This window comes from Saccopteryx bilineata, chromosome 2 (genome assembly GCF_036850765.1).
Source record: "Saccopteryx bilineata isolate mSacBil1 chromosome 2, mSacBil1_pri_phased_curated, whole genome shotgun sequence".
Classification (NCBI taxonomy): domain Eukaryota; kingdom Metazoa; phylum Chordata; class Mammalia; order Chiroptera; family Emballonuridae; genus Saccopteryx; species Saccopteryx bilineata.
The window spans coordinates 9,296,736-9,323,732 of record NC_089491.1 but is presented as its reverse complement, the minus strand read 5'-3'; the positions used below and the strand labels follow the sequence as shown (position 1 = coordinate 9,323,732).

At 47.4% G+C, this 26,997-nt stretch overlaps 1 protein-coding gene across 9 annotated transcripts in view; it reads left to right on the top strand.

Moving 5' to 3' along the window:
• The first annotated feature begins 7,689 nt into the window (after window positions 1-7,689).
• Window positions 7,690-26,997, top strand: part of MVB12B (multivesicular body subunit 12B) — a 161,610-nt gene continuing 142,302 nt past the window's right edge. The window contains exons 1-2 of one of the 9 annotated variants that reach the window (XM_066256194.1): window positions 7,698-8,241; window positions 21,554-21,676. In XM_066256194.1, the coding sequence (XP_066112291.1) occupies window positions 8,167-8,241; window positions 21,554-21,676 (198 nt within the window). In that variant the 5' untranslated portion in view covers window positions 7,698-8,166. The other 8 variants (XM_066256198.1, XM_066256196.1, XM_066256199.1 and 5 more) reach the window with 8 other exon arrangements.

Below are 26,997 nucleotides of genomic sequence, written 5' to 3'. Positions count from 1 at the left end.
CCCACAAGGCATGAACATAAGCATAAAAGTTGAACCATATGAGGATGTCAGCAAAGTATGGAAAGACATGGGTTTTTTTTTTTTATTAAATGAGAGGTGGGGAGGCAGAGACAGACTCCTTCATTCGCCCCAATTGAGATCCACCGGGAAAGCCCACTAGGGGGCAATGCTCTCATCTGGGCTACTGCTTTGTTGCTTGGCAACCGAGCTATTTTTAGCACCTGAGGCAGAGGCCATGGAGCCATCCTCAGTGCCAGGGGCCAACTCGCTCCAGCCAGTTGAGCCATGACTGCAGGAGGAGAAGGGAGAGAGATAGAGGGAGAAGGGGAGAAGCAGATAGTTGCTTCCCCTGTGTGCTCTGACTGGGAATTGAACCAGGACTTCCACATGCTGGTACGATGCTCTACCACTGAGCCAACTGGTCAGGCCAGGATATGTGTTCTTAATGTCTTTATGCTCCTATGACAAGAAGACTGAGGTAGATAACTGCTGGCCTGTAAAATCAGCACCTATGTTCAAGCCATTGTTGTTGGGAGTTGTTATTTGCATCTAGATTTATAAGATATGCAAAAATGTAGATATAGAGATGCTGAAATAGAAAATAAAAGTCTCTACTCCCCCTCCAGCTAGAGCCACTATTAAACTGTGAATGTTGGTATACATTTTCTCAAGTATTTTAAACATTTATTTTATTTATTTTTTTTACTTTATTTTTTTATCTTTATTTTATTATTATTATTTTTTACAGAGACAGAGAGTCAGAGAGAGGGATAGATAGGGAAAGACAGACAGGAACAGAGAGAGAGATGAGAAGCATCAATCATCAGTTTTTCATTGCAACACCTTAGTTTAGGGGTCAGGAACCTATGGCTTGCGAGCCAGATGTGGCTCTTTTGATGGCTGCATCTGGCTTGTAGACAAATCTTTAATAAAAAAAAAATAAAGTTAAAAATATAAAACATTCTCATGTATTAAAATCCATTCATTTCCTACTGTTCATGTTCATGGTTGCAGGTGGCTGGAGCCAATCATAGCTGTCCTCTGGGACAACACCAAATTTTTATTGGATAATGCTTAATGTACACAGGTCATTGTGAGGTCAGGAAGTAAACTTTCTTCCTTTTAATTAAGTAGTCAGCTAGCTAATTGCAGAAACCCTTTTGACGAAGAAGATGGCTAAAAGAAAAAAAGATGAGGAATATGGTACTTTTCAGCAGGAATGGACAGAGGAATTCGCCTTTGTGGAGAGAGCAGGTTCTGTAGTGTGTCTAATATGCAATGATAAAATTGCATCGATGAAACGGTCAAATATAAAGCGGCACTTAGACACACACCATACTACATTTGCATCGAAATATCCAGCGGGAGACAGCAGGAAGAAAGCATGTCAAGAGCTACTGTGCAGAGTGCAAGCTAGTCAGCAGCAACTCCGTGTTTGGTCCCAACAAGGTGACTGGAATTCGGCTAGCTTTGCTGATGCTTTAGCAATTGTGAGAAATGGAAAGCCATTACAGATGGGGAGTATGCCAAAACATTCATGCTTGATGTTGCCAGTGAACTTTTTGATGACTTTTTGGATAAAGACAAGATAATCAAACAAATAAAAAACATGCCTCTGTTGGCAAGAACTGTTCACGATCGTACCATCATGATGGCGAATTAAATTGAGGCAACACAAGTAAAGGACATAAATGCAGCACCATTCTTTTCTCTCGCTTTGGATGAGTCATCAGGCATAAGCCATTTATTCCAGTTCAGCGTGATTGCAAGGTATGCTGTCGGTGACACACTATGTGAGGAAAGTTTTGCTGTTTTGCCTATTAGAGAGACAATAAGAGGGGAGGATTTATTCAAGTCTTTCACTGAGTTCGCTAAAGAAAAAGAATCTACTGATGGATAAACTTATTTCCGTGTGTACTGATGGTGCTCTGTGCATGGTGGGGAAAAACAGAGGATTCATAGCACTGCTTCGTGAACATGAAAAGAGACCCATCCTAAGTTTTCACTGCATCCTACATCAGGAGGCGCTTGGTGCTCAGATGTGTGGCGAGCAGTTTGGTGAGGTGATGTCGCTGGTCATTCGGGTGATCAACTTTATTGTTGCCCGAGCTTTAAATGATTGCCAGTTTAAAACACAGCTGGATGATGTTGGGAATAATTATCCTGGTCTGCTTCTGCACAACAATGAACGTTGGTTGTCTAGAGGGAAGGTGCTCAGCCGTTTCGTGGCTTGTCTGAGCGAAATCTGGACTTTTCTTGAAATGAAAAACGTCGAGCATCCTCAGTTAGCTAACACTGAGTGGCTCCTGAAGTTCTACTATCTCATGGACATGACTGAACATCTGAACCAGCTCAATGTGAAAATGCAAGGCATTGGAAATACAGTCTTATCCCTTCAACAAGCAGTGTTTGCATTTGAAAACAAACTGGAACTCTTCATCTCCAACCTCGAAACAGGTTGTTTACCACACTTTGAAAAACTGGGAGAGTTTAAAGATGCATGCACAGCAAGTGACCCTGCTCAACATCTTGATCTCCAGCAGCTAGCAGGCTTCACATCTAATCTCCTGTAGTCATTCAAAGCGTGCTTTGGAGAATTTCGGGAGCACACTTGTCTTTTTAAGTTCATCACCCATCCACATGAGTGTGCAATGGGCAGCACTGACCTGAGTTATATCCCCGGTGTCTCCGTCAGAGATTTTGAGCTACAAGCTGCTGACCTGAAGGCCTCAGACATGTGAGTGAATAAGTTCAAGTCACTGAATGAAGATTTGGAAAGACTTGCATGACAGCATGCAGAGTTGGCGAGCAAACACAAGTAGGGAGAAATGAAAAAACTTCAACCCGCGGACCAGCTGATTGTCAAAACTTGGAACGCGCTTCCCGCCACATACCACACACTGCTGCATGTGAGTATTGCTGTACTGACAATGTTTGGCTCTACTTATGCATGTGAGCAGTCTTTCTCACATCTAAACAATGTTAAGACCAACCTACGATCACGTTTAATGGATGGAAGTCTCAATGCCTGTATGAAGCTTAACCTCACCACATATCAACCAGACTACAAAGCCATCAGCAAAACCATGCAGCACCAGAAGTTGCATTAATGGTAAGAAGTACTTTATTCATCATTGGTTAGCAACAGCATAACAACGTTATTAAAAAGAATTCAGAGACTTATTGTATTTTAAAAGTGTTGGTCTTACATAAAATGCACACATTTATTTATATTTAGTGTTAAACATATTGTATGGCTCTCATGGAATTACATTTTAAAATATATGGCGTTCATGACTCTCTCAGCCAAAAAGGTTCCGGACCCCTGCCTTAGTTGTTCATTGATTGCTTTCTCATATGTGCCTTAACTGTGGGCCTTCAGCAGACTGAGTAACCCCTTGCTAAAGCCAGCGACCTTGGGTCCAAGCTGGTGAGCTTTGCTCAAACCAGATGAGCCTGTGCTCAAACTGGAGACCTCAGGGTCTCGAACCTGGGTCCTCTGCATCCCAGTCCAACACTCTATCCACTGCGTCACCGCCTGGTCAGGCTAAGCATTTATTAATACATATAAACAATCACAAGTAAATATAAAATTAATAAGCTTGTAGAATAAACATGTTCTGTTTTATAGCCTGTTTTTTTTTTTTTTTTACTTAACAAAATATCATGGTATATTTCTATGTCATTTTTTTTAATGACTCAATCTTTTAGTGCTAGACATTTAGGATATATTCAATATTTTCTCATTATCAACAATGCTGAAATAATTATCCTTGAACATACATCTGTGTGCATTTGCCTAATTGTTTACCTTGGATAATTATTAGACATGGACAAAGGGTATGCACATACATATTAAGTGTTGACACATCTATCTATAAAGCAAATGTTTACCAAGGGGCTAGTATATGTGGCACCTTTATGCTTGATGAACAGATACTTGAGCGTGGAGCTTTTAGTCTGGTGGGGAGACTGACAGTTGAATAGGTGAACAAATAGTAGGTAGTTACAAATTGTGATGAGTGATAAGCAGGAAATGAACTGATGTGGTATGAAAACATCAGGGACCTACTTAGATAAAGGACAGTGAAGGCTTCCAAGCAGGTGACATTGAAGCTGAGAGTTTAAGGGTGAGAGGCGCCAGGCCCTGTAAAGATCGAGAGGAGAGGCACTCTAGATGAAATCCTCAGGGAAGAAAGAACTTTGATATTTAAAAATTTAAAAGAAAACCAGTGGGGCTAGGGCGGTTGAGATTGAGGGTGGAGGGAGGGGCAGGCAAGGTCCAGAAAACATGATCTTGTAGATCATGTTGGAGCATTTGAATTTTATATTATGGAAAGTCATTGGAGGGTTTTAAGCAAGCGAGTGACTTGCTATGCTTTATTATTACCTTTTAATGATTAGTCTGTTTGCTGTTTTCCATTGTTTGGATGGAGGCGAAGCCAAGAGACTAGTCAAGAAATTATTTAGGCAAGAGAACATAGTTTGGAGTGGGATTTTAAGAATACACAAATAGTTCAGTGGATAAAAACAAAGCATTTATAAACAGGGAATTTAATATATGATAAAAGTCTGTATTCCTACACACAATACTGCTCTAACAGATATTAAAATATAAAGTTTACATTATATTTTATATTATTAGTAATGTAATATTATTATGATATTAATATAATATAATTAATCCATTTTTTAAAATTCCTAGATTTATACCCATATTTATTTATTAAGATAAGTTTTAAAATAACTTTTTCATTTTCTATTGTACCCCACTCCTCAAATCATGTTGAGTCTTTGATTTGGATTACATTAAATTTATAAATTGAGATGGGGAGAAATGACACTTTTGCGATATTGAGACTTCCTGCCCAGGGATTTGTTATGCCTTTCCATTTATTGAGGACTTCTTGTATGTCCTCATGTGAAGTTTTCTAGTTTCTATGTGCCCTGCCATGTCTTATTAAGGTTATACCTAGGTATTTTATAGTAATCATTGCTAATGCAAATATAATATTTTAAAAATTATACTTTCTAGATGGAAATTACTGGTATTTACTGTTTTATTTAAGGGCTCCTGTAAGTAATACCTTGCTCCCTCTTCTTAGTTTGGAAGAAAATGAGGTATTGATATAGGAAAGAGACATAAGAAATAAAAATACTTCTTTTATTACTAATAATGCTGACTGGAAAATGTAGCTTTTGGTTTGTAGCCAAGTGGGCTTCCTGTACTTACCTCTGAATCGCATACATTTACCTCTATAGAATCAGGCAGTCCTGGTCAATACTATCTCTCTGCTCTAGAAACAGGCCCACTTACTACACAGTGGACAGTACATGAAAATGCTCCCTGCCATCAGCCAAAGCTAAAAAGAGAACTCAAAGCATTTATTCTTGTTCTGTTCCTTCTCCCAAACTCATTAATCAAACAAGTCACTCATTCTCCCCTAGGGTGGAGAAAGACCAAAGTAGAAGTCCTTCTATATGGAGAAGAAAGCTTTCCCCTTAGTATTTAGGAAAGCCATCGATATTCATGCTTCTCTTGTAACTAGCCACTTTACCAAAACTCTAAAAATTTTAGTTGATTCTCTTTAATTTTTATTTTTAGGTATGCACTTAAGTCATGAACAAATAATGACAATTTGTTTCTTCCTTCTCAATATTTGTTTTTCTTATTTATTTTTCTTATTGTATTGCATTAGCTTCAGTTTCTAGCAATTGTAGCATGCATCTTTGTTTTTTACTTAAATGAAACTAACTTTAATGTTTCACCATTAGAAAGTTTGTTAATGGCTTTTGATAAATAAACGTTGTCATGTCAAAAAACTTAAATTTTTTTCCTAGTTTATTAAGAGGATTTTAAAAAGTTATAAATAATTGGAATTTATTAAATACTTTTGAAGCATCTATCCTGTTGATAAGATCCTATGATTTATTTTCCTTTAACAATGAATTTACAGATTCCCTAATGTTGAATTATCCTTGCACTTTTGGAATAACTCTTGATCATTGTGGGTTTTTACTTGTTTTGCAGCAAGCTGGATTTAAATCGCTAAAATTTTATTCATTAGTTTCACAGCTATTCTACACTTAAGTGGGTTGGTCTATAACAGTGATGTACATATTGGAGATTATTGGTAAACTTATGGTCCTGGTTCAGATGAGTCTGAGATATGTCAGGTCAAACAGGTTTCTTTACTCCTAGACTTCACATAGACCTTAATATACTAATACTTATTGTGATAAATGACATTTAATATTTTAAAAAATAATTTGATTGCAGAAATATGCAATATATATTAAGAGTGTTCTGTGTAAAATCGGCACTTTTCCCTTTTGATGTTATCGCTGTTGGATTTGGGTGTCAGGTTATGTTAAACTTGGGAAATGAAATTAAAAATCTTTTGTCTTTTTTTCTTCTTCTTCTGTGTAAAAGTTTAAATAACATAGGGCTTGTCCCATAATGGTTTGCTAGAATTTGCCTGTGAAACCATCTGAACCAGTGGCATTTGAGTGACACAGACACTTGGAATGCACACACTGGCATGGCTTCTCCACAGAACCTTTTCCTCAACAGCCAATTTCTTTAGGTTCAGACAGCTATGTATTTTGGAAAAGCCTAGAATGTGTGAAAATGAGACTTGATGCATTAGCAAATTGATGCAGATCACTCTTGCATGGTTCCCAGCTCCAAATGCTCCAGCCTTCTGATCAGAATCCTTTCAAATAGCATGCTGGCTGGCCTCCCTTGGGCATGCCTTGCTGAGGCTGTGTACCTTTCCCCAAGGACGGTAGGGTAGCACCTCTGCTTAAACCTCCTCTCCTTCTAGCTGCTTCCCTGAGGCTAGCTGTAGAACCCTGGCATTAGGCCAGGTAAATCTTTGCCTAGCATATGGGCAAGTGGAAAATTGCTAGGGGATTGGGGTCAATTTGAGAGGTCTGGGATTAATAATGGGTTCTGGGGTCTAAGCTTGTGTTGGGTCAGGTGGGGCAGTGGGGTGCCCTGAACTGGATGAATTGAGCTGAAGTATTGGCTTGGGTGTCAGTAAAGCCTGGAAGGGCTGGATGGGCTGGGTAGCCCTGCAAGGGTGTGTGTGTGTGTGTGTGTCTAAGGCAGGGGTCCCCAAACTATGGCCCGCGGACCCCCGCTGCGCTTCCGGAAGGGGCACCTCTTTCATTGGTAGTCAATGAGAGGAGCACATTGACCATCTCATTAGCCAAAAGCAGGCCCATAGTTCCCATTGAAATACTGGTCAGTTTGTTGATTTAAATTTACTTGTTCTTTATTTTAAATATTGTATTTGTTCCGGTTTTATTTTTTTACTTTAAAATAAGATATGTGCAGTGTGTGCATAGGGATTTGTTCATAGTTTTTTTTATAGTCCGGCCCTCCAACAGTCTGAGGGACAGTGAACTGGCCCCTTGTGTAAAAAGTTTGGGGACCCCTGGTCTAAGGGCTGGGTGGGCTGGGTAGCCCTGCAAGGGGTGTGTGTGTGTGTGTGTGTGTGTGTGTCTAAGGGCTGGATGGGCTGGGTAGCCCTGAAAGGGGTGTGTGTGTGTGAGTGTGTGTGTGTGTGTGTGTGTGTGTGTAAGTAAAGGTTATCCAAGGCTCTGAGAGGCCTGGGGGCTTCTAAGGATTTGAGGCTGTGAGTTAGGGCTGGTCTAGGATAGCGAGAGGCCTAAGAGAGCCAAGTGGACTGCGGGTCCCTGGAAGAGACCAACTCGGGGGAGGGGACATTGGTGTCTCAGGCTCGGAGAGGCCGGGGGCTCCTGGGGGCCCGAGGCTGCGCTGCGGGCCGCGTGCAGGCTCCGTGAGGCCCGGTCGGCGGCGCCGGCCGTGGGTGTGAGGCCGGGCTGGGGGGGCGGCGGGGTGCCGGCCGGGCGGCGGCGCGGGCTCCGGACGCCGGAGTTCCAGGACTCCCACTCCCTCCTCCCGCCCGAGCCAGCCCGGGGCACCGGCCGCCTCCCCCGGAGCCAGCGCCAGAGCCGCGAGGCCCGAGGCCCGCGCCGGGAGCGCCGCCGCTGTTGTCGCCGCCGCCGCCGCCGCCGCCAGGCCGCGCCCCGCCCCCGCCGCCGCCGCCGCCGCTCCCGGTGAGGCTCGCGCTCGAGCTGCGGCGCCGGCCCCGCCGCCTGGGCCCCGGGCCCGGCCCCTCCCGCGCCGCCCGGGCGATGAGAAGCTGCTTCTGCGTGAGACGGAGCCGGGACCCGCCGCCGCCGCAGCAGCCGCCGCCCCTGCGGGGAACAGTTAAGTGAGGCCGCGCGGGCCGGACGCCGCGGAGGCTCGGCCGAGCGGGCCCTGCTCCCCCGGCGGCGGGCGGGCGGGCGCGGGCCCCGGGCCGAGGGGCGGGCGGGCGGGCGGAGCCGAGCTGCGCCGAGGCCTGCGGGCTCCGTGCCCGGCCCGCCGCGGGGACAGGCCCGGCGGCCTCTGGCCGGCCCTGCGCGCCGCGGCTTCCCGCCCTGGCTTGGCCTTGCGGCGGGCAGGCGGTAAGGAGCTCGGGCCCCGAGTGCAAGCAGCGCCCCCAGGCCGGGCCAGGTGAGGGCCTCCCGGGGCCTCTCCGCCCGTGCGGGAGGGGCGGCAGCTCACCTCTGCCCGGGCCGCCTGGGCACACACCGCGGACAGTCGTTTGGCCTGGCCTGGCCTGGGGTCCAGCTCTCGGTGGTCACGTGGGTGCAGACCAGCGTGCACCTGAGCCTCGGGCATCATCTGGGGTGTGGCCTCATCTGCGACCTGAGCACAGAAGAGCAGACACCCAATAGCCAGGGCACCTGTCTGCAAGGTGAGGTGCCCGCCCTGGGCACCTGAGTTCTCATCCTGGAAGGAGGCTGGGCGTGTTGATGAACACCCCACAGGGACTCCAGCTCAAGGGAGGTTCAAGAGCACCGGTTGGGACAAAAGCTATGACCGACCTACCACCAGGGGACATTAAGTCTCCAGAGATAGGCCAGGCGAAGAAGGCTGACCTGTGAGCATCTTTGATCTCTCTTGTTACCAAAACATAACTCTTCCCTGAATTATCAGCCTTTCTCACCATTAAAGGTGTGACTGACTCCTCTGTTCCCTCCGCCTTGGCAGCCTCTTCAGCAAGGCGCAGAGGAAGGCCACGCCAGGGCAGAAGGCAGAGGCCGAGGCCGTTGCCCCTTCTCCACTCCCAGCCCCCACCCAAGAAGCACTGCCCACTCAGATTTCTGCCATAGAGGCAGACGGCGGGCCAGTGCCTCTTTAGCAGCCTTTGTCTCTGGTGGTTTCTTCTCAATATAATCTCATTGTACATTTCTCGACAGCTGGCCGGATCTCATCTCATTTTAACAGGGCTAGAAAATCTTATCAGCTGCACCAGAAAAGCTTTAGAAAAGTTAGAAGATAAGCTCTGTGGAAGCCTAGACTAACTGAAAAACTCAGTGCGCTCGCAAGGTTAGTTACAGGAGACGGGTGACACCTTTCTTGCTCTCCGGAAATTGTGCAGGGTGCTTTGGGATGCTGCGCCATACACAGAACATTTAAATGGGGCCTCTGAGAGATTGGGCCTCTGCGGGGACCTGGGCACCAAGACTCCTGTGAAGCGGTAGACATGAGAATTACTGGTTCATTTGAGCTTAGACTCATCTTCTCTTAAATCCACGTTTTTCATTCCTTTCTTCTAGCTTTTTGCCCACATTCCTCATTGTTGCTAAAGGCATTTTCCCTGCCCTGCCTCCCTCCAGGTGGTGGGCTTTCGTGACAGTAGCTGGAATAGTGCACCATGGATGAATGCAAGGGCTTTAGAGTTAGACCTCCGATTAAACCTTGCCTTTCCTACTCACTGTGTTCTTGGGCAAATTAATGAACTTTTCTGAGCCTTAAGTTGCCTCACCTGTGGAGTGTGGCTGATGATGATCTCTGTCTTATGGGATTATGGTGAGAATTAAATGAAGTGCTGCAAGAGAAGCGCTTAGTGCCATGCCTGCCGTAGGGCAAGTTGATCAATAAAAATCATTGGTTATTATTAAGGGTTTGTTAACTGTATAATCAGAAGAGTTGTTTTATTTTTTAAATTTTTTTAGAGTGCTTTGCTTTTTGTGGTTATTATTTATTTCTTCTTACTAGGAGTGAATGATAGATTAGAGAGAACACTAGACTTGAATTTAGAATCTTGAGTTTGAATCTCATTCTACCTCTTGAAGCTCGGTTGACCCTAAACAAGTCATGGAACCTTTCTGAATCCTTATTTCCTTATTTGTGAAAGTGGCTTAAGAATAAATTCTCCCGCCTGACCTGTAGTGGCACAGTGGATAAAGCGTCTACCTGGAACACTGAGGTCGCCAGTTCAAAACCCTGCACTTGTCTGGTCAAGGCACATATGGAGTTGATGCTTCCTGCTCTTCCCCCCTTTCTCTCTCTCTCTCTCTCTCTCTCTCTCTCTCTCACACACACACACACACTCTCTCTCTCTCCTCTCTAAAATGAATAAATAAAATAAAGTTAAAAAAGAATGAATCCTCCCCCTTATGGCTAAAGGAGCTAATATATGTGAATGCATATACATTGTGGAGGATGGAGGGGGAGGGGGCCTCACTAAGTATAAGTGGAATTCAGGGACAGACCCCAGTTTTGTGGATCTGCCTTTAGATAATATGTGTGTGGGGGCGTAGCTAAAAAAAAAAAAAGAAAAGAATATCTTGCTCTAATATATTTCACAAAGGCTGGATCCCCTCTCTGGGCTTTGGAAGGGGTGGGGTGGGAGCTGAGAGTTCATCTCTGTCTCTTTCACAGCAGATCTGCTTCTAAGGGGCATCCAAATCTGATGTCTTGGGCCCCTCTGCCCTAGCAGGGTGGAAGTGTTCTGTGCTTCATGCTCAAAGAGCGACATCCTTGCCACACTGGAAAGTAATGATGGCGTTGGAGTCAACATGGGAAATGTCAGAGGTGCTATTATCTGGTGAGGATAACAAATGACTACATGGCTGGCTGTGGTGGCTGAGAACACTGTATTTAGTGGGCTGCGGTTGAGTGAGCAGAGTCTCCTTTGCTCGTTAGGTTGCGGACAGGGAGGCCTGGGTTCCTTGAGCGAGCTCTGCCTCTCCCCCAGGCTGTTCTTGCTCCCTCGAGGCTTTCCCTGGTCAACGTTTCACTGGCCCCACCAGCTCTCCTTGGTCGTCCGCTTGCTGGGCTGCGCTTGGGCCTTCGCTTGGGCCTTGTGGTTTCTCCGCGTATCTGCGCTGTTTGCAGTGGGGTTGCCGTCATGCGACATGCGACATGCACGATCCTCTGCCCAGCTGCTTGGGAGGCAGAGACACTGCAGGGTATGCTTGACATTACCTCCTTGTTGGGGACATCCTGTGGGCATGTGTATGGTGTACTTGACACACTTCTGGCGAGATGCAGAACTTGTCCAGACTGAAATGTGAGAGGCCCGTGGGCTTGGAGCCCAGGGGTCGCATACTGGAGCTTTGTAGCTCATACTTCCCTGAGGACTGGAGGGCCATCTTGTTGAACCTGTGTCTAGAGTCAACAACATGAGGTCATTCCACACACACACACTTAAAAAAAAAAAGGATACTGATCATCAAAGCAAAGTGTTCAACAGAATATGCCTTGATCCTTTAGGAAAGAGATATAAATGAATGCTTGATAAGCTAAAATCCTAGGATGTTTATGAAAATGCAGGTTCCAGGACTTCAAACCCAGACTGAAATCAGAATATCTAGATGTTAAAAAAAACACCTTGGGTAGTACTTATGCTTATTAAATATGAGAAACACAATAGTAGATACTTTAAAAAAAGTTATAAAATACACATAACAGAAAATTTACCATCCTAATCATTTTTTGACTGATCGGTATGGATCAGTGGCATTAAGTACATTCATGCTGTGTGTCTAGTCTCCAGAACTTTTTCATCTTGAGAACTGAAACTTTGTACTCTTTAAATAACTCTCATTTTCTCCTCCCCCAACGCCTGCAACTACCATTCTACTTTCTATTTCTATGAATGTGACTGCTCTGTGTTCTTCAGATCAGTGAAATCATACAGCATTTGACCTCTCGTGACTCGTTTATTTTACTTAGCATAATGTTTTAAGGGTCATTCATATTAAAGCATGCATCAGAATTTCCTTTCTTTTTAACTTCATTGTATGGATGGATGTACCTATTTTGCTTGTCCATTCATTTGTCTGTGGATATTGGGTTGCTTCTACCTTTTGGCTCTTGTGAATAATGCCACTGTGAAGGTGGATTACAAATATCTCTTTGAGACCCTGTTTTCAATTCTTTCAGGTATACACTCAGTGTAATTGCCAGACCATAGAGAAATTCTATTTTACATTCGTTGAGGAATCACCATACTGTTTTCCATAATGGCTACATTTTCATTTCCACCAGTGGCGTACCAGGATTCCAATGTCTCCACATCCTTGCCAATACTGATTTTTCGTTTTCTCCCTTTTCGTTGAATTTATTGGGATAACACTGGTTAACACAATTGTACAGGTTGCAGGTGCACAGCTCCACAACACGTCATTTGTACGCGGTATTGTGTTTCTCACTCACAGTTAGGTCTCTGCCACCACTCATCCCCTACACCCACCTCCACCTTCGGCAACACCCCTCTCCCTCGCAAGCACCACCATGCTGTCCCCGTCCATAAGCTTTTTCTCTCTCCCTTTTCTTTTTTTACTCAGTTCCTCCAACCCCCCATTCAGTCTCCCAGTTTTTCATTGTTTGATAGTAGCCCATCCTAATGAGTATGAAGTGATGTCTCATTTCCTTAATGATTAGTGATGTTGGGCATTCTTTTATGGGCTTGTTGGCCATTTGTATGTCATTTTTGGAGAAATATTTAGTCTTTTGTTCTTTTTTTCACTTAATCATTTCAGTTTTTGTTGTTGTTGAGTTGTAGGAGTTCTTTGTAGACTTGGATTTTAATCCTTATCAGATAGATCATTTACAAATATTTTCTCCTGTTGTGTAGGTTGGGAGAAGTTGTCTTTTTCATTCTGTGGATTGTGTCTTTTGATGCAAGTTCTAAAAGTTTTTCATGCACTGTGTAACCATGTAGAGAAAACAGAATCATCTCGTGTTCTAATTGCATAGGAGTGGAAGCTTAGGCCCAGTTTAGCTAACGTGCCTGGGGTCACACAGCTGTAAGCATCAGGGCTGGCATGCAGCCTGGGTCCCCCTGACTGCGAAGCTTTCAGCCTTTTGGTTCCTCTGCTTTACCTCCCATTCACCCACCAAGCTGGTAGCATAAGGAGGCCCCATGGGGCAGGAGGTGGCGTGGGGTTGAGAAGAATTCGGTCACTGGAGAGGAACCATGAACTGAAGACATGGGGATCTCTCCCTTCCGACCAGTGAAGTGCTCTTTCCTGAAAACCTGTCATTGCTTAGACCTTAGAAAGAGCAAGGAAGTGCAGACTATTTTGTTTATTGGTTTGTTTGTTTAGACATTTCCTAAGCCTGTTTTAGAGTGCGTCTGCTGCTCACCGTTCCCTAGCCATCCATGTTTGTGTACGCTGCTGTGGATGGCATGTCTTCTGCCTGCGGTACCTTCGCTGCTCCCCACTCCCCACTTTCCAGGGGGGCCCACTCGAGTGGCAGCTCCTCTCTTACGTCTCCATGACTCATCAGGCAGAAGGAAGTGTTCCCTCATTTGTAGTCCCTTTTGCTTGGGGTATTTCCTCCAGCCTCTGAGCTCCACAAGCGGTGACCACGTCCTGTTTGTCACTGTTTCACCCTGCATGGTGTCACTATCCAGTCTTGGCCCCAGACCAGTAAAATCAGAACGCGGGGTCGGAGTGGGCAGCTACAGTTCCGATGGACTCCTCAGGTGAGTCCTCTGTGCAGCCAGCCTGGAGATCCGCCGGCCTCTGCCAGGCCCTCGTCCAGCTTACTTGAACTGAGACCCACCCCTGGCGCTGCCCGGAGTGCTGCAGGCCACTTCCCTGCCTCTGCAGACAGCCATCCCTGGAACCCTGCTGCTTGTTCTGCATGGGCTGCTCTATGTTCCCTCCGTCACCCACTGAAACACGGGCAGTTTCCTTTCATCCGTCTATCTGTAATCATTGTGCAGTACCTACTATGAGCCAGGCTCTGGTGGACATGACACCTTTGAACAACCTACATGTTCTTCTAGGGAAAGTGTGTTATAACCTGAGAGACAAGGCTGTGTGTTTGTGTATGCACATGTATGTGTGAAGATTCTGTCCTTGCACAGTATCAGGATTCTCAGTGACAGCACCTCCCTGGCTGGGCAACTGGGGAAGTTTTGGGGAGAATAGAAGATGTGACCCAGATTTGGAATGTGGGGGTGAATGTCATAGGGAAGGAACTCTAGGTGACCTGTGTTGCAGGGGAAAGACTGAGGAACTCATTCTGAGGCTGTTCCTCATGGATAATTTGTTCAGTCAGTCAGTTGGTCATCAAACATCTAATGGGTACCTACTGCCTTGTATTCAAAGTTTGCACTGTGGGCTGGCTGTTTGCACTGTGGACTGGGCTTATTAGAAATGGAACTTCTCAGGCTCCATCCTAGACCCATTAAATCACTATTTCTAGGAGCAGGCTTAAGCATCTCTGTGTTTTTTTTGTTTGTTTGTTTTTTGTATTTTTCTGAAGCTGGAAACGGGGAGAGACAGACAGACTCCCGCATGTGCCCGACCGGGATCCACCCGGCACGCCCACCAGGGGTGACACTCTGCCCACCAGGGGGCAATGCTCTGCCCCTCTGGGGCGTTGCTTTGCCGCGACCAGAGCCACTCTAGCACCTGGGGCAAAGGCCAAGGAGCCATCCCCAGCGCCCGGGCCATCTTTGCTCCAATGGAGCCTTGGCTGCAGGAGGGGAAGAGAGAGACAGAGAGGAAGGAGGGGGGGGGGTGTGGAGAAGCAAATGGGCGCTTCTCCCATGTGCCCTAGCCGGGAATCGAACCCGAGTCCCCTGCACGCCAGGCCAACACTCTACCGCTGAGCCAACCGGCCAGGGCCAAGCATCTCTGTTTTAACAAACTCTCCAGGTGACTCTTACGCATGCTAGAATTTGGGAACCCCTGCTCCAGAGTGTTGGAGTTTCCATCTTCGCCAGTGCACACATGCCCTCCCTCAGCGCTCAGCACAGAGGCTCTTGGTAAATGTTAGTGGACTGACTGCTTTGTGCCAGGTCCTGGGAACGTGGGAAGTGATTCAGCACAAGGATGGCAAGTAAGCTGGGTTGGAGGTACCAACGGGACATGCAGTAATGATAGACGCTGCATACACACCTGAGTCTTAGGAGAAAACTCCGGACTGTGGAAGTATTTTGGAAGTCATCAGCGTTCAGGTAGATTGATTAGATGCCCAGATGTGTGGAAAGAAACCCTCAAGGCCCATGTAAAAGTCAGAGGGGGCCGGTGGTGATGGGGTATGCCTGACTGACCTGAAGCTGTATGCTCCGATGACTCTGGCCTGGGAACTCATGTGCCCCTGTAGAGATGACATTGGCACTTTTTCTCTGCTGACACTATAGCCATCAGGGCAAGGGTGTCACTCATGTCACTGAACATCAAGAGAGCATTGCTCTTGTGGCCTCTTGGGGTGGTTTCATTTCATCTACCTTCTATTTCGGTCGCCCTTCTTCCTTCTCTCGAGGGGACAGTATGGCACCAAGAGCTGAAGGGAGCGGGCAAGGATGGCCCTCATTTGCAGTAATGGTGGGCAGGTCAGTGCAGGGCTCACAGTACTGGAGAATGCCACTCCCCCCACCTGCACCCAGATCCCTGGTTCTGCAGAGTCAGGCTTATAAGGGGCAGGGCTTTGGCCAGTGCAGTGCTGTAGAACTTGATCCCAGATTTATTTTTGGAGAGTGAATTCCAGGACCTAGCATTGCACTGTACTGGACTGCAGCAGCCTGAACCCCAGGCCTGCCTCACATGGCTGATGGGAAATCTGTCTGGTAATCAAATGGTTAATATACATCTAATCACAGGTCAGATGGAGTGGACCCATTTGTACACCAGATTCTTCTATTAGGAGTAACAGACATTTACTGGGGAAAAGGAAGTGCTTGCCATTGTTAGTTCCCGAGCTGGAACATTCTTTGTGATCTAGGTATGCTTAGAAAAATATTTGCTTTTATTTCCCAATATCATAGTGGCCTTCCCAGTAGCCTGTGGCCTGTTGCCATTGGACCACTCTCAGCAGCATTTGTCAGAGTGATTTGGCTTCTGACTGGTCACTAGATAAGTGGTCCAGACCAATGTGCAGGAAGTGCCAGGATGCTGTCCTGAGGTCCACAGTGACGCCTCTCAGCCTGTGCACTGTCCCCCAAGAGTCAGCTAGCCATTGGCCTGGGCACCGCATGGACCCTGGCCACAGCCCGCAGTCTCCTGAGGAGGTAGGTCTCTGCACCTTGGCTGTATGGAGACGGCCTGGTCTGTGTGTTTGTGTGTGGTGTGCATTGGTGAAGCTTGGCCACAGGCTCCCTCCCAAGTGGACGGGCAGTGTCCCTCTGTCCCCTGCTTATGTCTTGCCAGCAGAAAGGTGCCACTAATCATGGGGCAACACTTGAGGGGCACAGATTCTTGCAGACCACTGCTGCCACTGGGAAACAGGCACAGCAGATGGCCGTAGCAGCAGCTATGACTGGGAGGTGGCTGTTCTCACTTGGGACCCTGCTCTTAGGCCGTTTCCCACAGTAAGTGAAATATTTATCCGCTGCTCCTCCCCAGCCCAGCAAGCTGGTAGCTGTGGGCAGACACTTTATGTCTTTTGTGCCCTTGACTTTGGATTTCAAACAAGCTGATCACAATATCCTCCTTCTGTGGGGACTTAATTAACCCACTGCTTTTGTCATTTCAATTATAGTAGCCCAATTTAACCTGCTCCTCCCCCTAATACTTTGAAATTATTCTCCTCAAAAGTTGTGTGCTAGTCACACCGTCAGCCCTGGTGGGCAGTGCTGACTGGCGCTGTTCTGTGGCTGGGTTCCTGCTGCTCTGCCTTTGAAGGCAGCGCCCCCTGCCCCCTGCAGTTGTTGCTCCCCCATCTTTAAACTCTTCAGCCTGCACCCCACCCCGATACTGAAAGGGCCTCGGTGGAGAGAGGTCTAGCTCTGTTAGTTGGGTTTTGATTTCAGTACAGGAGTTGATAAAATGAGATAAACCCCAGGCTCGCAGGGCCGGGGAAATTAAACAGAGATGATATCAAAGTTCCCTTGAGTTTTCAACTGTGATACAGTAGCTTAGTTTTCTCCCAGACTGGGGCCGGGAGGCACGCCTTTGATTCTGAAACAATGTTCAGCATCAGTTAAGCCCAGCACTGCTGACTTTCAGGGATTAAGCAAACTGTTGTAGTAATTCTTTGATCAGCTACCAGGGAGCAGTGTGCTGTCTGTATGAAGGGCTTTCTAGTTAAAGTTCATTTCTCTGTGAACCTGGGATGACAGCGTTGGCGAGGTACTGCAGTGCTGGGAGCCGGGGCCTCCCCCAGGCACTGTTCGCAGCATTGCGGGCAGAAGCAGGAGGCGGTTTTCTCCCACCCAGCGTTGTTACATGGTATCCATCCAGCATAACATGAAAACAGTCCTCCTGGCTTTGGAAACACACCTCACCCTACTGACCCGATCTGGTACTGCTGTACATAGGTGATGCATGGGCACGTGTGCGTGCGCACACACGCACTCCCGCCTTGCAGAGAAATCCTCCTGGGGCCGACATGGGAACAACCATCCAGAACCAGGCTCTGCAGCCCCCAGATTGGCCAATGACCCAGCAGAGGCTGTCCAGGCCCTGGGGTGGAGATCAGAATGAGGACTGAGACCAGATGACCTGCAAGGTTCAGTTAGGGGGGCGAGCTCAAGGTCAGTAGTGCCACAGCAGTCCCCCCATGCCCAAGAGCAGACCCGACTCCCAGGTAGGTGCTGCCACCACCTTCATCCCTTACCTGGCATTTACTGGTAACCCACTTAGCAGCAGGTTGGCTCCATCCTACAGCTCTGAGTAATTCCAACATCTGTTATCTTGTCATCGAAAGTACTGGGTCAACTTTTGACTTGAACTCTGGAGACCCTCCATGCAGAGACAGCTAGAATGGTAGAAGTTTCCCAAATGGCTCTCACCTCCCGGTCGGCCCTGTGCCTGGCCGTTGGTGACGGAGCCCCCACGTGCTGTCTGTCGATGGGCTCACCCCGCGCCATGCATCAACCTATTCCCTCCTGTGCCGCGCTCAGATCTCCCTCATTAGGCCTAAATTTACCTCCATCCTCCACAAACAGGGCCTTAGCTCATTTTTATTGTTGTAAATTATTTATGAGGGAAATGTTGAATCCTGAAACTGAAGTGTGAGGGAAATTAATCCCATGTTACTTCTGTCTTTCTCTCCTTTTCTCCCCTTTGCTTCATTTGTTGGGCTATGGCTAGAGAAAGAAGAGCTTTGGCAGTTTAAACATAACTCGTGGTGAGAATGCGCTCTCAGTTGGGTGTCAGAGAGGATGTCGGCCTGTCTCTGCAGTGTTGTGAAAGCAGGCCCGACTGGGGAAGGGGGACCACATCCCGTTCGGCTCCACCATCTGCCACTGCATGGTATCTGAGAACTCCAGGCCTCGGCTTTCTCTCCTCTAAAACAGGGATAATATGAGCCAGCCACCTCCTGGGCTCAGTACGGGACTGATTGGGAAGGAGCCCGAGCGAGAGTGCTTTGTGAGAGTGGCAGAGCCCTGCAGCCGAGGGGCGCTAGGTGCTTGTTGTGCACAGTCAGGTTTTTGAGACAGCGGTGGATGCTGGCGAGGAGCTGCTGAGGGTGAGACCAGGAGTTGATACAAGTAGGCCTTGGTATTTCATGTTTTCCACCAGCATCGTCTCCTGCCAGACAGGTTAATGTTGGTTTAAAACACGCTGCCCCCTCCCTGTCTCCCTCCCAGCAGATTTGCTCTGCAGGCCAGCATTAATGGCCCCTTCTCCCCCTCGCGGAGGCTGGGCCTGTGACCCTGGGTGGCTGAGTACTCCGTGGTGCCATCCCTTCTGGCTCGAGGCTCCACACAGCCTGGGAAATGTGGACTGCTAGTTAGTTAATAAATGGCCTTTTGTTAGGAAGGTCAATTGAAGTGACGGTAGAGACGCTGCTAAAAGTAATTTGCAGTCAGAAAATATGTAATTCAGGGCAAGCTGCTTTGAGTGATGGCCTCTGCCATGGATATCTTGGGCGTTTCTCATTAAAAGCTTCCTTTGCTGGTGTGGCGCTTCCTCCGCCCGCCGACCAGCCTCAGCCCCGCGCAGCCCCGTGCAGCAAGGAGTCATTTGTCTGTATTTCACAAAGGCTGCCTTGATCCCCAGGGTGTAGCAACTGAGGGGCTTGGCGGTGGGGGTGGGAGGGGGGAGAAGAAGGCTTGTAACGCTTTTCTCAGAGCATCCTCCCATCCTGCAGGCCAGGCCGTGACCACGCTCAGGCACAGGCCACTGGTCCTTTGTCTGCCTCAGCTGGAGGCAGCCTGCAGCCATCTTGGAACCTGCTCCTGGGCTGCCTCTCTGGTGCATTCTGGGAGCAGCATCCTTGCTTTCTGAGCGAATTTCCCCGACTGCACTTGATGGCATGCTTCAGAGCAAAAAAGAGCCATTGTCATCAGTACCTCGCGTAGGATACTGTAACCCAAAGATGTGGATCTATCAGCAAATAAAATCTTTCTTATTTATTCCCATGCTTACCCCCCCTCCCTCTCTCTCAGATAGTAGAGACAGTACTATCTTCATAAAAAAGAAAACTTACCTCACTTGTTCTTTATTAAATTCACAGCATGATATTTTAGCACTGGCAGAATTCATACATTCTGTTAATGAGTTGTTAATTGCAAAGCATTTTGGTAACCAACAGCAGGTACCAATATTTTGCAGACTACAGCATTGCTATTGTTATGTTACCAGTAAGAGGGGATTTTCCAAGTGAAGATACTTTTTGATGAGTGTTAGCTTTGGATTGGGCCAGTGTGGATATTTAATTCTAACCCTTCCTATTGGGGGCATGCATGGTATTCACTCAGTAAGTATTTACTTTGTGCCTACTGTGTGCAGCAAGCTCTACGCCCTCGCTGTATGCAGATAAACCTTCCTGGTAAACAAACTGTGGAAAGAGAAAATGGTTCACTGATGCTATGTGGTATCCTGTGCCCCACCCTGGGCTTCCTGGACTTTATTTTCAGTAGAATTAAGTAAAGCACAGCTTGGTTTGGCTTCTGTCATTGACAGGCACCGAGAGGGCAGCTGATGGCAGGCTCAGAAGTGCCTTGATAGGAGACTTGGCCCCATCGCAGTTAGTCTGTTTCCCGAGCCTTTTGTGGGGTCCAGGGGATGCTGACAACGTGGCTGACTTACATATAGCGTTTTGGTTGTCCCTATTTAGGAGGTACAGTCATATTTAATAGCTTCTGCCTTTTCTGATTCTAGGCTGAGAACTAAGAATATTCCTTCTGCCTGCCTAGTTAGGCAGGGTGTTTGGCTTGCTTTAGAAGCACTAACCAGTTTTGAGAGATCTGGCAGACCTACAGGCAGTGGAATCTAATTGCTGCAGAAGGAGGTGGAATTTAACCTGCTCTTTTCCAAGGCTTGTCCTTTTAAAAGTACTAAAAGTCATTTACATAAGGTGTTACCTTTTTTATTTGCTTTCTGGTGCACTGCCACTCGAGCTGCCCAGACCCAGTGCTCTCTATATACTACTTGTCTCCTCTGGTCACATCAAGAGGCAGTCAGCAGCAGAATAATAATTCTATTTTCCCTCCCTTTCTCCCAAAGTGCCCAGAAAAAATTATGGTCATCGTTAGTGTTTAGCTTTGAGTAAATGCCCATGACCTGCGGGATTAAACACAACAAAGGGACCTGCCAGTGCTCTCCGGAGTGGTGCCTACGACGTTGCTGGTCACGTTCTGTGTGCCCAGACCCCGTCAGCCTCAGCTGCTTTTTGTCGTGTGCCAGAGACCTCTCTAGGACCTTCATTTACATGACTCTTAGTTCTCACAGCCTCTCTGTACCTGTCGAGATCATGACTCCTTGCTTGCTCAACGTCGTGGAGCCTGGACTTGTACACCCCTCCTTCGCCTCCGTGCCCAGAAGACTTTCTTCTGTGTGTTTGTTTGCAAAGCTCTGCCTACTGAGCAATCCAGTCTTGGTTGTGGTAGAGGCTGTGGGTTTGGAAGTCTGCACCTGCATAAGGAAATAGTATAAGGGAGAGAAATGTCAGGTGGGGTTACATTTAGCCAAGTCTGATTTATCCTCAGATAAGCAACTGGTATCTGTTCAGAAGTCAGGCAGCTGGATGGGAGATGGGAGAACGGTTTGCTCTGGGGTTTGAGTTATAATTACCTACTCCAAGCAGGGACCAGCCCTTGCTAGCTGTATTAGCTGAGTATACCAAGCTAACTTGAGAGGAGCAGGGGCCAGAAATGTTTTGAATTCTTGATCTGAGGACAGAGTCAGGTAAGGTCAAGGCTCCGTTAGTCAGTTCAGGAAATAGAGCTTAGCTCAGAGTATTAGCCCCGAGACTTTGGATCTGTTTGTGACTTTGCATGTTCACATTAAATGCTCAGTTTGAATTTTGTGCTTTCTTTTTCCTTTTCGGAACCAGGACCAATCCACCATGCCTGAAGTCAAAGACCTTTCCGAAGCCTTGCCTGAGACGTCAATGGACCCCATCACGGGAGTGGGGGTGGTGGCTTCTCGGAACCGAGCCCCGACAGGCTATGATGTAGTAAGTCAGGCTACTGCTTTGTGTTCTGTTTGTGGATTCAACAGCTCTTTACCTCCTGTGTTTACTCCCCTCCGAACCTTGTGTGTAAGATGTGTTTCTTCCACCTAGGAACTTAACTCAGGACGGGAAAGTCACAATTGGGCAGTGGCAGGAGTGTCTTGAGCTGGGAGTCAGACGACCTGAACCTGTCTGGGCCGTTCCAGGGCCAGGCTGCGTGACCTCTGTGGTGCTCATTTTCACCTTCGGTTAAACTAAGGGGTTGGGCTAGTTTATTTCCAGTTACTTCTAGTTGTGAGATTTCATGAAAAGGATCCAAGAGTCTGAAAAACCCTGGTGCTTGTCCTAGGTTGTCCCATATGTGTACCTGTCCTAAATGTGTCTCTGCACAGTTGTACAGCTCCTCCCAGCTTACAGTTATAGAACAGTTTCCTACCCGGGAACTCATTTGGCTCTTAGCGATCGCGCTGGAAGGTAAGTAGCTTTATCTCTGCTTTGCTGACCAGGAGAACCCAAGCTCCAGGAAGTGAAGTGACAGAGTCCCTGTCCTTGGGGGTGGTGAGTTTGGAGCAGACCCCTTCCTAAGGCCAGTGCTCGGACCGACCACAGCACCACAGGTTAGCAGAGCACCAGCCTTGCTTTTCAGCAGCCACCAGCAGTCGTAGTGCTGCTGGCCGGAGTTGGTTGTTGTGTTGTTTCAGTAGGTAAACTCTGATTTGGGTGGAGCTTAGGAAATGCCGAGTAACATCAGGAAGGTTTAGTGAACAGCGACCGCCGTCCTGTGCTCTGAGGTTCGGAAGTCTTGTTCTTACTTTCCTTATTTTGTTTATGACAGGGTTGTATTTTTGTTCATTGAAAGTGCGTACCGAGAATACGTAAGGGTAAAAGAATGAGAGCCTCAGCAGCCAGCACTTAAAACCGGCCACCTTGATTAGATTAATGCTGGGCGCCCCAGGGGTGGGGGGCATGCAAGGCCTGGTCCAGAAGGAGCCCTAAGTCGGGGTTTCTCAACCTTGGCTCTATTGGCATTTGGGACCAGGTAATCAGGAAATTTTGTGTTGTGGTGGGCTGTCCTGTGATTGCAGGATATTTAGCAACATCCCTGGCCTCTACCTACTAGATGCCAGTGGCACCAACCCCCCAAGTTGGACAGCAAAAATGTTCAGAAATTGCCAGATGTCCCCAGGCTGAGGGGGTGGGCGGGCAAAATCAGCCCCCACCGAGAATAGTGCGGTAGGTACTGGGTCCGCCAACGCCGGGTCCTGTGTGAGGAGGGACATACCTGTTAAATGCTCCATATCACTTTCCCAACTGTTTGAAAGCTTATAAACATTTTAACAGTGAAAGAACAAGGGAATCTCTTTTGACAAAGATTTGAGTCTTACCTGCTGCCTGACTTCAAAGAACTGTTTGAATGTATAACTTGCCATAAAATAGAATCATTAGGTATGGCTTTGTGCCATAAAGCTCTTGGGGAAGCTAATAAAAATGTTTAAGATTTGAGGAGCCAAGGTGTCTTTTGATGAATTAGATATGAAGCCGCAGGCCTTGCGCAGGGCCGGGCTGGGTGCTCGTGGTCTGGGTGGGGGGCGGACCAGCCCTGGGCTGCCCTCCGGGAGGCCTCCTGCCAGGGCTCCCACCCAGGGCACGGGCCGTCTGTCTTCATGCCGTGCTCCTTTGTTGATCTGCATCTTTCATGTTCAGCTTGCACCTTCGGGGTCATCTTGAGTGCTTGGCTAGCGGGCGGCCGATGGCCTTTGATAGTCTGGTTCTCTGAAAGTCTTGGTAAGTCTGACAGGAGCAGAATCTATCCCTATCATTTTCTCCTAACATCTCGCTCAGGGTAGAAGAGCGTAGTGTCAAATGAGTAACATTAATAAGCACATTTCATGATTATGCTGGGCCATGCATTATAGTGAAAGGTGAGCAAGGCCAGAGGCCCCCGGGGTCAGCCCGGCAATTACCCGGACTCCGTGCCGGGTAGAGCGTGGCCCAGCTCCTTCTGAAAGGCCCTTTCCGGGAGGGGGCTAGAGCCACCTTGTTGTCCTGACTGCCAGACTCTTCTAGATCGAACCCTGAGTTCAAGGGCAATGGGGGGAAGAAGACGAACTCCTCATTCCTTTTCTCTGGAGTTTCACATGAAGGCAGCATCCAAACCAAAATGCGAGGTGTTTTGTGGCGGCTGGGCCGCAGAGACAACTGCAGTGGCTGAGGAGTCCCCGCTGCGGGTTGTGGCGGGACATCTCTCTGTCACATCTGCTGGAGGAGGATCTGTCCCTGTGCACAGTCCCATTAGTACTGCGGCCACGCAGCCCCAAGGGACACCGGCTGGCCAGCTGACCCTGGGCAGCACAGCCACTTTAAGATGAGCATAGGCCCTGTTGCCGCTTAAAGTAAAAGATGCTAAACATTTGCTTATAAAAATTTAATTTTTATAACTTCTCTCCAGAAATTATACAGAAAGGGGAAGCTTCTTAAACTGGGGACTGAGGATGATTTGCTAAACTTCATTTATTGTCCTGATTTCTGTAGTCCTCTCTGAAATAGCCCCCCCCCCCCCACCTTCTTCCCATGGCCAAACCCTCAGGCTCTGGATTGGCTGGCCATAATGTTGACAGAGGGTGGACGGGTCTCGGTGTCCTTGTGATGCCGCAGTACCTGGTATAATAACTCTGTTGTAGATGCCTGGTGTTCGCCAAAGGCAGTACACGCTGTCCTGTCATATGTGGATGTTCAGTTTTCAGTGACCGTAATGCAGTAGGAGCAGTTCATTCCAGAACTCCTCTGTGTAGAATTAATCTCTGATTTCCAAGTCACTGTGGGATGTTGCCGTGTCCAAGGGCATCAAGCTGGACATCACCGCAGACCCTTATGGGGTGTATTTCTTTGTATTTCCAGGGAAATACATCCTACCTTTTACCTAAATTCTTTTGCCTCTCTAAAAATTCTTTTGTCTTTTTACAACTCAGAGACTAAAGCCACAATACTGTATTTATGAGATGACTCCTTCTTTCCAGACAGGTAATTTTCTTTGATAATATTCTTTTAAATAATACTTTCATATGTTAATATCCTTCTTTTGGGGGGGGGCAAAAAAAACCCAAAGTCGGCAATACAGAGAAAGAATAATCAAGATCTCCAGAGTGTTTTAATTTAAAAATTTTAGTTTCTCCAACCTATTTTTCGAGTACCTACTACATGCCAGCTAGAAGTTGGGGACCCAGTGTTGTAAGGGAAGACATGCATCATTCCTGCCTTCCTGAAGCTTGCAATCTAGAAGGGGAGAAGGGCAATTAAATGATTCCACAAATAAATATAAAATAAAAGTGTGGTAAGTGCTTTGAAGGGAAATCCTAGCAGACTCTTCTTACCGTTTATATCAATCTTTGCAGATCCGTCCATTTCTCTTGCTGAGTCCCAGATCACGGCAGCATGAGCCCCTCTGAAGTACCTCTCGATACTGCTCCCTGCTGTTCCCGGACACCCGCCACCTGTCTGCCCTCCCGCTTTTCTGAGTCTTTCCCAGGGTGCCACCTCAGGTGTGCTCAGGGTTCTGCAGCTGCACCGTTTTTGTCGCTGACATCTGTGAGGTCACCCTTGGCCAAGTACAGGCCCCCTGCTAACTTGGCCCAAGCGGGGATGAACACTGCTCTCCCTTCTATGGCGACCTTCCTTGGTTTCCCAGAGAACAGCTGAGACCAGAATTCCTTTCAATGAGACTTTTCTGGAGCTTTGAGGGTAATGGGAATGCAGGAGTGAAACTCGGAGAATACCAGTGCCCGTGGCCGCGGCCCAGGTCAGGCCTCCCACTGGCTCGCCCGGTGGGCCTCTGCCTCGCTTTCAGCTGCCCTCGTTCCACCTGCCCCAAAACAGCGTTTAGAACTGCCATCCATAGAGCCCTGGCCAGATGGAGTCTTGGCCTCCAAGAGACTAGGAGATTTTTTTCTCCTCCACTCCAATCTAAGACCTCTGTTCCCTTCCTGAGAAAGCCCACCCTACACACCAAGAGTTTTTCTGGCACAGTGACCCTGAAGTGACAGATTATCCCTTAGTTCAGTGACTATTCCTAGATGCCACCTGAGGGGTCCTTAAGCTTTTGTGGGCCTCAGTCCTCTGGACCCCATGCCCTGAATTCCTGCTGCAGGAGGTCTGGGGCAGGGCCTGAGAGTTGACATTCTAACCAATCCCCAAGTGACGGTGACACTGCTGGTCCAGAGCCCACCCTTTGAGCATTGCTGGTGTAAGTCAAGTCATCCTTAAATAATCCCGTGTGAGGTCTCCACGCGTCTGTCTCAGGAAGGGCTGTGCTGGCCTTTCCTGCTGTTCTCAGCCTCTCCTGAGTTAGAGTTCAGAAGTCTCGGTATGTATGTGTATGTTTACGGGTTTCTTTTTCTAGAAACATTTTTAAATGTGATGGCACTATTCAGACTCTAGTTAAACAAAAAATAATAGATTGTGGACATAGCTCTATATCAATCCATATAGATATTTATCAGCCTTTTAATAATGCTTATTTTATTATTTAGGTATACCAAAATTTGGATAATAATCCCATATTGAAGAATATTTAGTTTCAATTTTTTTTAATGTAAAAAAAAATCCTTTTATATGTATCTTGGCATAGTTGTCCTGCTAGCTCTATAGGGTAGTGATTCGTAGGTTGAAATTACTGGGTCAGGGTATTCACATTTTCAACTTGAAAAATATTGCCGATCACCTTCCAGAAAGGTTGTGACATTTTGTCATTTTCTATTCTCACTGAGTGAATATGAGTAAAATAAAATTTGGAGGGGTGTAATGAACAACCTGCACCTGCCATCCCTCCAGCCTTTGAACCCAACTTCCTGTCACACCAGTGCTTCTCACCATCGGCATGTCTGCGCATGGGCCGGGGTGGGGGCACGCACATTTCGGTGGTAGCCCCGGCCTTCTCCGCAGGAGGCTGCCCATGTCTGGTAGTCAGATAGAGGACCAAACCCAGCTCTTCCATGTGGCGCACGTGGTCGCCATGTGTCTTCAGTCTCCCCTCTGCTCCTTCCGTGGCATCACTGTCACCGAAACTCTCACTTTCTCATGTTCTAAGTGTGACCTTCATCCCACAATACCTCTCAACCTACTTTCCCCCTATTTCCAAGGTTCCTACACCCCTCCTGTTTGGGAAAAATTTTGCTCATCCTTCAAAACCCAGTTCAAATAACTCCTTAGTGAAACTTTTCCTAACATCATTCATTCACTTATTCATGTGTTAGTGTCGTAACTACTTATTGACTACCTACTTTTGTGCGAGGCGCTTGGAGTCCCAGTATTCTAGAAGGTTGGGTCCC